This window comes from Daphnia magna, linkage group LG1 (genome assembly GCF_020631705.1).
Source record: "Daphnia magna isolate NIES linkage group LG1, ASM2063170v1.1, whole genome shotgun sequence".
Lineage (NCBI taxonomy): Eukaryota > Metazoa > Arthropoda > Branchiopoda > Diplostraca > Daphniidae > Daphnia > Daphnia magna.
The window spans coordinates 1,838,983-1,850,597 of NC_059182.1; the positions used below are offsets into that span (position 1 = coordinate 1,838,983).

Consider the following 11,615-nt stretch of genomic DNA (forward strand, 5'->3'; position numbering starts at 1 on the left):
AGTATTTTTTTTTGTTCGTTTTAACTCACTGCGATCGCATAACACGAAATACTTAAAAAAAAAAAAACATGTAAAAAATGTTGACAATGTTTGAATTTTTGGCGGGAACGATTTAAATTAAACATTTTCTTTTTTACACGTTAAAATGATATTATACATTTGACGAGAAATGATGAAATAAGATGGAAACTGTTGATGGAGTTGAAGAAACGAGTTGGGAAATGGGAGGAGGGAACGACATGACTATCATTCTCTTTCCCTTTTTTGACCATATGTGGTTGAGAAGAAGGATGGAACAAACAAAAAATGTTCCTATCTATAACCCTTTTTACTTTTGTTGTTGTTGTTGTCTAAGGGTTAAAAACTCGAAAAAGAAAAAGAACGTTCTATCACACTCGACCATCTTTTCTACCCCTCATCGTTTTTTTTTCTTCTTTTCTTTCTGATTTCTCTACCCTGAAGAATCTATGTCGGTATAGAAAGATACCCCACATACAAAAAAAAAAAAATTCCATTTGATATTCAAATAACCAACTGACCTAATTCACAATCTATCCTTTCATGATACAACCCCGGAACCCTTTTTCTTTTTTACGTAAAGTTGAAAAAAAAAAAAAAAAAAAAGATTATTCTTTGAGCCTCAATATCAATTGACCTCGTCTAAAAGTTGATCCTATACCTTTTAAAATACTTGCAGGTTGAATCTTTAAATTTATGAATAATATTTTCAAATGACTTCAAATATTTGCCGGATGGAGACGATCGATATTTTTATTCCGAAATAGGAAGAGGATATCCGTCCATATATCTCCCCTCCAACACTTGACGTAATGTAGGTTACAATACAGTTTTTTTTTTATTATTTTTTTTTTCCTATAGAAATGAATAAGAATTTTTAGAAAATACACATTTGGGGGGGGGAGAAATGTTGGATAACGGGAGTGGAGGGGTTAGTTTTGCTGAGGGGTTAGATTATTCAAAAACGTATATACATTTGATGGAAAAGAAGAAGAAGAAGAAAAAAAAAAAAGGGGTGAACGAACTCAACAAAATGTTTTCTCCCCCCCTTTCTCACCCCCCATCCAGCTCCATTATTTTGTTGGCGTTCGTTCTCGTATATCTAGACCCTATACGTGTGCGGGGGTCGGGATTTGAAATTTATGTCTTCACGGTTCTCACAGAGACTTTAAAGAAAGAAAAAAAAAAAAATTTCGATGCTAGACAACAAACACGTACTACATTTTTTTTTTACTTTTTTTTAATTAAAAAATGGGAAAACAACAGACAGGGGTAAAAAAACAAAAAATATCATAAAATGAAGCGAGAAATTTTCGGTCGAGTTCCTTTGTCGGTCAAAAAATTATTCTTAGATATTTAAATGGGCACAACATATCGGCCGCAAACACGAACAAAAATATGATCCGACTCGAACTCTTTCCGATAAATAAAAAAACAAAAAAATGATGGTGAATTTTCGTGTTGATTATTGCCTATATGAAAGCGGATTTGAATACCATAGAAAGGTCACACTAATATTTCGTGTTTAATTTAATAAAATTTTTTTTTTTCAATTCATTTTCTCGAACGTTTAAAGAAACAAACACGAAATCATTGTTGCGAACAAAATTCATCAATTATCGTAAACGAGGAAGAGATAATGAACGAGTAGAAACATTACCAGCGTAATATTTAAAGAATGAATAATATACGCGGATGTATTTTTTTTTTAAATAATAAAAAATAAAAAAACTAGCATTCACCAGCAACGATTTCAACAAAAGCGACAACAACAACAAAAACCGTTTGATCGATGGACTCTTCTTTTATTTATTTTTTTTTATTTTATTTTTTTACGTAACGGAATGCAGAAAGAAAAGAATTCGAAAGCGGAGGTAGAGTCAAATGTATATTATATCATTGTTAATATCATTATTTATTCGTTATTTGGGAAGATTGTCTTTTCAACGGAAATTTACGTGATCATATTTAAATGTAAATTTAAATATGATTTCAAATAAAAAAATTTTGAACTCTACTCGAATCAATTTTTTGAATATGATAAAAAGGAAAAAACAATAAAAACAACGGCTAATCATGCTATAATAATCATAATTGTGCTCCTATTTGTGTACTAATGTCAGTCCTGGGGGCGCAAAAAAGTCGACCCCCCCCCTCCGCCTCACACTATGTAGATCCCCTTCCATTTTAAATATTTAACTTCACCCCCCCACACCACTAACTTTTCTTTTTTCTAGTACTGAACGTCATTGTAGCTTCCCCTTACCCCCCACTTAAAAAAAAAGTATATAAAATAAAATATAAATATACTAAAGTAGACGTATTCATATTATAAGGAATAAGAAGACAAAATATATATATATTGGACTCATTTCTGTGTTTGGGGAAGGCTATAGGGGGTGAGCAAGATATCTTCGTGTGTGTGTGTGTGTGTCAGTATGACCCCTCTTGATTTTTTTAAATTATTTTTTCTAGTTTTCTTTAAAGAAAAAAAAATCGTCTTTTTGAGCACACACACACACACACACACACAAAATAGTCCCCCCCTTTGAAAAACTCGTTTGGGGTACCGCCCATCTTCTTTACAATACTCAGACTCAGAGTTAACACACACACACACAAACATACGTAACTTTTTAAGTATTTTATTTTATTTTATTTTTATTTTTTTACGTCCAAGTGGGTAATTTCCGATTTTGTTGAAAATGCTTTAGGGACGGATTCGCGCATTGAAAGCCTCAAGCGATTTTAGCGCGCGCTAAAATGAAAGCCGATGGAAAAATCGAAAGTGAGTGAGAACACAACCTGCCTTTGACTTTGTAGCATTTTCACTACTTTGATATTTTTCATTTCGAAAAAATTCTTTTAACTTTTTTTTTATCGCATCGTTACGTCTGACGAAATTTTGTTCTCCCCTCTTCTTCAGAAAAAAAAAAAAAAAAAAAAAAAGTGGAACAAGGTCGTTCGGGAAATCGTTTGTTTCAATCGACCGCCACCAGGCGTCGCTGAGGGGCGCGGGAAAAATTCTAGTTTCAAAATCATAGAGCACTTGAAGCAAAGAAAAAAAGCTCAAACGACTAGACATTTTTCTACCACACCATCCTGTCTCATCCCCCTTTTTTTTTTTTCTTCTTCTTTTTTAACACACACATACAAGGATAATGTCTGTCTGGCCCCACCCCATCTCTTGATCCACCCCTCTTTTTTTTTTTTTTTTTTCACGGAAGAAAACAAAAAAAAAAAAATTTTAACGACCGGTCGGGGGGTGTATAGGAAAAGACGAAGAAGAGTAAGGGGGGAGGGGGGAAGAGAGTGATTATTGAACCAGCTGCTCGAGGGGGGAAGTTATGTGGGGGACGCAAGCGGCGTTAATACACACACCCCCTCAAGAAATGGGTAAAAATGCTTATTTTCGTGATGACGCGAAGGAAATGGAAACGAAGTAGACGCTCATATCAACCTGTTCCTTTTTCCTTAAAAAAAATAAAAAATACAAAAATAAATAGTTTATGCTTCACCTGCACATTTCCGCCATATTGTTCACGACACACCCTATACACGCACTTTTTTCTAAAACTCATGCGGTTTAGAAATAAGAACAAAAAAATATGCCGGTAGCGAGAGAATAAAATCGTGCCGTCAAAAGAAAATAATAATAATAATTAAAAAAAAAGGCTATTTGCAAACTATAATCTGTTAAGTAGATTCTAATCTCGGATTAGTGGTTGTCTTTAACACTAATCCCCACAAAGCGGCGAAGCGAAAGAAGAAAAAAAATCACAATCGGCAAAAGAATTCGAATTTCCTTTTAAACCATCGGTGGATGATACACACAAAGAGATGATTACACACAATAAGACAACACAAGAAAAATTTGAAAATTCAATCAAATTTAAATGAAAAAATATATCGGACGCATAGACTAATTCTTTATTTTGGAGGGGAAATGATGATGATGGGATTATCTATAGAAGCTCGCCCCCCCCCTGTCCCTTATATGATACTGAGGGTGGGGTGCACCTGTACATAAGTCCCTATACATAATATAAAAAAAAAAAAAAGAAAAAAATAGAGGGACCCCAACGTACAAAAGGATAAATATTACATCCTTATGCTATACAGACGAGAGAATTTATTCACCTGTTATTCAATGGAATTTTTCTTTTTTGCTTTCTATATCCGCCATGTTTTGTTGTTGTTGTTGTTGCTGCTCCTTCTCTATATATGGGAGAAAATAGAGACCCCCTGACGTATGGATCCCCCCACTGTGGAATAGAACGTCAATGTCACGTGACCCTTTTTTTTTCTTCTTCTTCTTTTCAAACTGTTACAAGAAAAGAAAAACGAGATTTTTTTTTTTCTTCTTCTTCCCCCACGGAGCGTGACCCCCCTGGTTAAAAATCCTGTGTTAAACTTTAAGTTTGATTACAACCAATTCAGCGTGAAAAGGTATATAGATATATTTTTTTCCTGATGGACTCCCGCCGTCACCGCCGCCCATTTTCCCAGTCCCGCGTTCATTTATAACATATCCCTCCCTTCCTTTTTTTTTTCTTTCTCTCTCTCTCTCTCTCTTTCCCCTTGTTATTCCCCCCCTCTTCCTTCCTCCCGAGTTATCAGCTTTTTCCCCTTTGTCGCGTCTATTCGCCTCTTTTTTCTTACCCCCCTTCGAGTTTTGAGCTTCACGTTTCTCCTTTTTTTTGGTTTTTTTTTACTGTTCGTCTTTTGTTTTTCAACGTGAAACTGTCCCGATATTATTCAAATTCATTTTGTTAACCCTCCTTCGAGAAAATCACCTGAAAAAATCCACATTTTTTTTCACCAGTCACGATTTTTGTTTTTTATTTCAAAAAAAAAAAAATAATAATAATTTCATTTTTCATGTACCCATCCTCCAACTCTCCAGTTGTGTGTGTGTGTGTGTGTGTGTATGTGTTGCTGCCCTTCGTTCGGGTCCTTATCTTTTTCTCCTCTACATAGGATGAGAGTAGGAGGAGTGGGGGTGTCGTCATGGCGACCGTGTGATATATAAAAGCTCTAACTTCTCTTTCTTTTCTCCACACCCCCCACCAGTGTGTGCACTCCCATCCCCTCCCTTTTATATATACACATGAGCAACATTCGAGGGGGGTCGTCCCCCTGGTCGGTTTTCCTATTCTATCCTCCATTTTTTTTTTCTTTTTCTTTTATTTTATGAAATATTTTACTTCTTGTAAAAGAAAAATAACCGTCCGTCGGTTCGGGAGAGAGAGAGAGCCAAAAAAAAAAAAAGAAGTTTTTTAGGGGAAGGAACGCGTGTGTACTCGATCACCAACCAATGGACACACACACACACATGAGGGGGGATGCTCCTCCCCCTCCAGGGAAACAGAGGGGGGAAAAAATGGGGGAGTGTGTGTGTGTGTGTTAGTCAGGGAGGAGGGGGGTTTAAATTACGTATAGTTGTATAGTATAGAGTAAGGGGGGAGACGAGGGGGAGTTGCCAAGGCGGCGAAGGGTGCAGCGACCCCTAACCGTGTGTGTGTGTGTGTGTGTGTGGATGCGGGTTTTTGAACGTTCAGTCTGTGGGCAGCAGGGACATCCCTCGGTTGTCTGCAACCCCCTCTACCCCCTGAAAATATCATTTCCACTTTTCAAGTTTTTACGCCATAGCATTTTCTTTTCGTTTCAAAAAAGAATTGAGTCTTCAGTGAAAACATTTGAGAAGAAACCGGCGTGAGATCGGGAGATATTGTGGTTATTGTTTTGGGTTTTTCGAAAAAAATGTTAGCCACCATCACCCCTCGTTTCCGAGTTTTACGCCGCTAGAGTGTGTGTGCAGTGTGTGTGTTGGAGCTTTTTGGGATAATTTACCACACATATTTCTGTAAGTTGATTCCATTTTTTTTTTTCAAATAGCAACAGACGATTCGTTATTTTTCAAATTTCCAGTTCTATCCCGATTATTTTTTTCCCCCCTTTCTCGTACAAAACATTAATACGAAAAGCGCTGTTGCCAGTAGCAGCAGCAGGTAGTTTTTAACATTCTCCCTAGACGCGTGCAGCCATCTAGCGGCGGCTATCAATTGCTGCGTTAAAATGACAAATATTGGCAGAGATTTTCCTTTTTATTTTCTGCAACGACTACAGAAAGACAGCAACAGGTAGAAAAACAAAATGGGGTGGTTTCATTTTTATTACTCACCCGCCGAAAATCTTTGCTGAAGATTACCGCATTCAAACAACAACAACAAAAAACTCGTTCAGGTTGTACGGAAAACGTCGTTAAAAATGTGGGGTTTTCTTTATCCTCCCCCCCACCCACCATCTCTCTTCGAAACGTCATAAAAAAAAAAAAACCTTTTTGTGTGTGTGTGTGTGTGTGTATGTTACTCAGAGACCCTGAAGGGGGGATTTTGAGTTTCCTTCGTGTTTCTCCCGAGTAGGCGGAGTCAGACGTTCGGGTGGTAGGGGGGGGGGACGAAAAGGGGGAGTTGTGGAAAAAGCTGGGGGGGTTGGAAATCGTCTCGTGAAAGGAGACGGGGAGGGGAGAACGTGAAAACTGGATAGTCGTGTCGAAGGAGGGAAGGGATGATTTTCTTTTTTTTATTAAAATATTATACACTAAGGGAAGACTAAAGGGGAAAAAAGAGTTAAAACTTCCATGTCGGTGATCTCACTAGGTCACTATCGGTCAAGACGCCATGCCGTTCACATCCCTCCTCACGCTACAGATTTTAAGTGTTAAGCCTTTCACGCTGTGCAACGCTCAAGTTTGATTTAATATCATTAAGTAATAGTGCGACGAAACAGCGTGCGTTTTCAGAACCGGTGTTTTGGAGAATTATATTGATTTGGTTTGTTTTTCTCGATTCTGCAGTTGCAGTTCATCCTCACAGATGGTGTAACGTTCGACGTCAACAAAAGACAAATTTGAAAAAGAACGATTTGTCTTTGAAAGACGTTTTCCTGGAAACAAGTGCATTTTGCAAGTGAAATATCTTGATTCTGGTGCAGCATTTGACTGACCTTTCGAACAGGAGGAAGAAAATAAGGAACAAGAGGTTCACTTCCTCACGCCACATGCAGCCCGGATCCTTGGCCAGCTTCATTGGACCAGCTACAAGGATCAGGCAGCCGCCATGGCCCGTCAGGCCGCCAGTAACAATCGAGATGAAGGGGGAGGATCAACAGAAGAGGACAGCGTACTGCGCTTACGCTGGAACAGCCACGTGGAGAGCCTGCAGCAGCTCTTTGAAAACCTCCTCGAGCAACAACTCTTTGTGGATGTGACACTAGCCTGTGAAGGTGGCTCGCTCAAGGCTCACAAGGTGATGCTCTCTGCTTGCTCAACCTACTTCAGGCGTGTGCTCCACGAGACTGGTTCCAAGAACCCAGTCATCATCATGAGAGACGTGTCTTACAGTGAGATGGACTTTATTCTGCAATTCATTTACCGTGGGGAGATACATGTGCCAGAGGCCAGACTTCCTTCGCTACTTAAAACAGCCAGGCTGTTGGAAATTAGAGGACTATCAGACAAATTAGATCAGCCATTTGACGAGACCAAACCCAGTGAGACAGAAAGTCGCAAGAGAAGGAATAGTGATGGAGCTACTAATGGGTTCCACAGCCCACCACATTCACCACAAGTCAATGGCAAAGCCAAGAAACCCACCCACACTGTAATTCAAATCCTTGATCAATTTTAAACTTAATATTGATTATTTCCTATTTTGAAAATATTAAAACAGGTGACCAAAGAAGAAGAACTGGATAATGAAGAGATGGATTCCGATTTCGATGAAACCGATCACTCTCAAACGAATAACGAACATAATCAGACCATGGTAATTATATAATTCAAAACTCTCCTCGTTAACATTTTAAATTATTTCTTAATCATTTTCCAATAGAAAAACGAAATGATGGACCAACGATTGACACCACCAACACCGTTGGATCTGAGTAACGGTGACATTGGTGCCAGTGACGAAGAGAATGAAGTTCCCAGTGGCCATCAGTCTGATAAGAAAAAATCTGCGTCACCAATTCCCGTGCATGTCAAATGCGAGGTTCCAGAGCTCAACCAATCGCAGCAAGGAGCTGATGAAGACGATGAAGAAGAAGAGGATGACGCTGTTAATCCTGATCAGTACCCATTTTCGATGCTGGCCGATTCGGACCAAAGCGGAGGCGGTGGCGCCGGTGTCGTAGTTCAGGCTGTTTGCCCGTTCTGTTTCAAGGACTGCAAACGGACCGCAGAGCTGCGGGCTCACATTCGAGCCCACACTGGCGAGAAACCTTTCCGCTGCGACATTTGTTCCGCTCCGTTTGCCCGCTCGGCACATCTCAAACGTCATCGCCGCGTTCACACGGGCGAGAGGCCGTTCGAATGCCATCGTTGCCAAAAGACTTTCTCCCGCCAAGACAAGTTGAAGCTCCATATGGATCGACACCGATTGAGAGACACGGGCGGTAAAATGATTGTTGGCCGTCCGAAAAAAATCGCAGCCAAGAAAAACGAAGAGCAATCAGTCACTACACCCAGCACGTCATCTGCCTCCAGTTCGACACCGACACCAACGTCTGTCGAAATGACGGGCATGGGTCAGTTCGCTTTCCCTGGAGCTCCAGCCCGTTCGGGTCCACCCCAATCGCCCAACGGATCTAATAGGACCACTACACCTTCACCCAGTTTACCCTACAGCGATATGAACTATTTTTCGTTACTATCGCTGTCTCAACGTGGATTGACTATTTCGTCTACAGCCACTACTCAATCAGGCCAGCAGTCTGATTTACCCTCACCGACCGTACCCAATTTGCTCAGTCCTCAGGCGTTACAAGAACTATCGCTCTTCCGGCAAGGTGGAACTAATTCCAACTCGACTCGTGGCCGTCAACAGCGATCGACTCGCAGTACAGCGGCAGCTGCTTCTAATCGTTCCAGCAGCCGCAGTAGCGTCGAATCCGCTTCGGAAACGCTACTCAATTTCGCCCAGCAAGTGGGCGAAGTGGTGGTTGGTCACTCGTCGGCAGCCCAATCGTCTTGACAAACGTCGATTGCGTTGAATTAAAAACAACAACCTTCAAAAAACAAAACAAAAAAGTTAGTGCCTCCAACATCAGCAGAATTATCAACACATCTTCACTCAACACACTTTCATTCTTCCCTTTTTCAGCTTTTTTCTTTTCTACTAGTTTTTTTTTTTTCACCCATGTTGTCGCCAAATGAATATCTCGTGTGCTAATTGAGGACATTCTTTTCTAGATTTAAATTCGTTCAAGAATAACGTGCGTGTTTTCTTTCGGCAATTTTCCCCGATTGAAAGGATTTCATTTCTTTTTTATGGGGAGAATTCCTGCTTTGAATCGTAGCTTTTTCGTTACATCGTCGATTGACGGGCGTGGACGCGTGCAATATCGTGTGCAAGATGACCAAATCTTTATCAACTGTTGGATAAAGAAAATGTTGTTTTATTTTTAGTTTTTTTTTTATTTTTTAAATGGTGCGCGAATCGGGTTTAGTATTGGAAAAAGAAAGCCTTTATTCATCACCCTCGCCCCATCACTCGCTTCAAAAGACGTTGTGTCAGAGGATCCATTTCAAAATTCTTTGTCGGCCACCTTTTTTTTTTTTTTTTTTTGTCTAATTGATTTTTATTTGATTTTTTTTTTTTAGTACGAATGGCTTTAGTTGTTTTTCTATTGCGATAAAAAACAACAATTTGAAATTCATTTTGCGTGCTAAAGATCCTCGGTCATGTTCACACTTTCTACCAAAGGCTCGTGTCGTTGTGAAAACAAAAGAAATCAATTTTTGGAAATTTATTTTTTATCGAAAATTTTTTTTTGCAAAATTTGTGTTCCAATCCTAAAAAAAAAAAAAGAAGAAAGATTCAAGTGTGCAATGACGCCATTCAGGTTAACAATTCCTTTCCTATAAAAAAAGATCCTAAACATTTATTTTATTTTTTTTTTTAAATTTTTAAAACAGATTCATTTACTTTCTTTGGGAATTTAGTTTCCACTTTGACTTGATCTAAAAAGAAATTTATTTTTTTTTGTCATCATTTATTTTCGTGTATGTGTGCGTGTTTTAATCAAGAAATTCTAATCGACACAGACGCTGTAGAAGCCTGTTAACGACCCCGTGAAAATTCTAAGTTGCATTTTTTGTGTGTGCATTTCAAGTGTGTTACATGCTGTGTAATGATCCAGTTTGAGGAAACATATGATCCCTTCTTAGATTTGTTTTTTGAAGATATGAAAATCACGATTTAAAAAAAGAACGCGCAGCAGTTTGCGTAGCAGTTTCTGGAAGATCTCTCTCTTTTTTAAATTTTATTTCTCTTTTTTCCCGTTTGTACAAGCACATGAACCAAAATTGAAAACGTTTCGGACCCTCCAATCACAACAATCGAATAGCTTTAAACTTCGATGCCTGCAACCTTTTTTGTTTCTTTTATTATTTTCGCTTCTCCCAAATCCCCCCCTTAAAATGAAATTTTAATTTCTTTAAAGTGTCTTTTGAAAGAAAAAAAAATTTTTTTTCGTATTCATACGTAAAATTACGATTTTGGCAAAAGGAAAAAATGATAAAACACTATCCCAGTTATGTGCACCAAATAGCTCCATTTCTCTTGGTCGAATTTTGTTTTTCTTGTGCGAGTGATGTGGCTGTGGCCAGTTTAACACAATGTGTGTGTGTGTGTGTGTATGTTTAACACAAATTATTCTTGCATAATGTGGTGGCCTCTAAAAAGAGGGACCTAAAAACAGACCCACTAAAAAATTGTCTCTTTCTCTCTTTCCTTATCTTCATGTCTAGCGCAATTAACAATTTTTTCTTCACACTTCACGTCTCATCGACCAAGAATTTGTACGTGTGTACGTTAGACGTGTTTTGTTTTCTCTCGAATGAAAAAACAAATATGGACGAATGTGTCTCAAAAAGCTACCTAAACCTAAGCTCTTTTAACCCAATGATTTCTTGTGTGTTGTTTCGAGCTTCGAATCCCGCACACACTTAAAAAATTTTTCACTCTAATCGATTTCGTTTGGCAAACAAAAAAAAAATTCAAATTGTGTACAGGAAATACGAAGAAAAAAAAAATCGGCCAACTAATTTTGGATTTAACAAAAACAAAAAAACCGCGAACCCAGTGCTTTTTATAGACATATTTGTATACATTTACATCTAAAACAATTTCTAATTTTGATTGAAAAAAAAAAAATAATTAGTTGTTACCTTTTTTTTTTTTTTCTTAAAAGGGAAAGACATTCACTTTTTCAGGGGACTAGTTCTCATCTGGGAGGGGGGGGGGGGCAAGACAATTAAAATCCCGTGTGGTTGGCTTTGTTCAATTGTTTTTTTTTCGTTGTAAAAGTGCGTGTGTATGTGTTGTGTTTCTTATAAACATGATCGATCTTTTTATTAATTGACGTGCGATTGTCTGAATGCCTGTTGATGATCAATCAAGAGCAATTGCACCAATATATGACGATTTGTCCAACAGTTTATCGTTTATTTTCTTCGATGGTGTCCATTGTCGGGTTTCATGCAAATTAATAATAAAAGAATCACCACAATTAATTCGTTTTCTCAGCACATT

General features: G+C 38.4%; 1 protein-coding gene across 1 annotated transcript; it reads left to right on the forward strand.

Annotated features, from left to right (window-relative positions):
- The first annotated feature begins 5,568 nt into the window (after nt 1-5,568).
- On the forward strand, nt 5,569-11,596 carry LOC116936519 (zinc finger and BTB domain-containing protein 14). The gene is made up of 4 exons (XM_032943671.2): nt 5,569-5,884; nt 6,878-7,682; nt 7,752-7,847; nt 7,914-11,596. The coding sequence occupies exons 2-4, from the start codon at nt 7,140-7,142 to the stop codon at nt 9,051-9,053; spliced, it is 1,779 nt and encodes a 592-aa protein (XP_032799562.2). The 5' UTR covers nt 5,569-5,884; nt 6,878-7,139; the 3' UTR covers nt 9,054-11,596.
- Nucleotides 11,597-11,615: the final 19 nt, after the last annotated feature.

Bases quoted from the DNA above. Each gene is read 5' to 3' on its own strand.
- LOC116936519 (XM_032943671.2), top strand. From the start codon at position 7,140: ATGGCCCGTCAGGCCGCCAGTAACAATCGAGATGAAGGGGGAGGATCA. The intron at 7,683-7,751 runs GTAATTCAAATC...ATATTAAAACAG, and splicing joins CCAAGAAACCCACCCACACT to GTGACCAAAGAAGAAGAACT. The intron at 7,848-7,913 runs GTAATTATATAA...ATTTTCCAATAG, and splicing joins ACGAACATAATCAGACCATG to AAAAACGAAATGATGGACCA.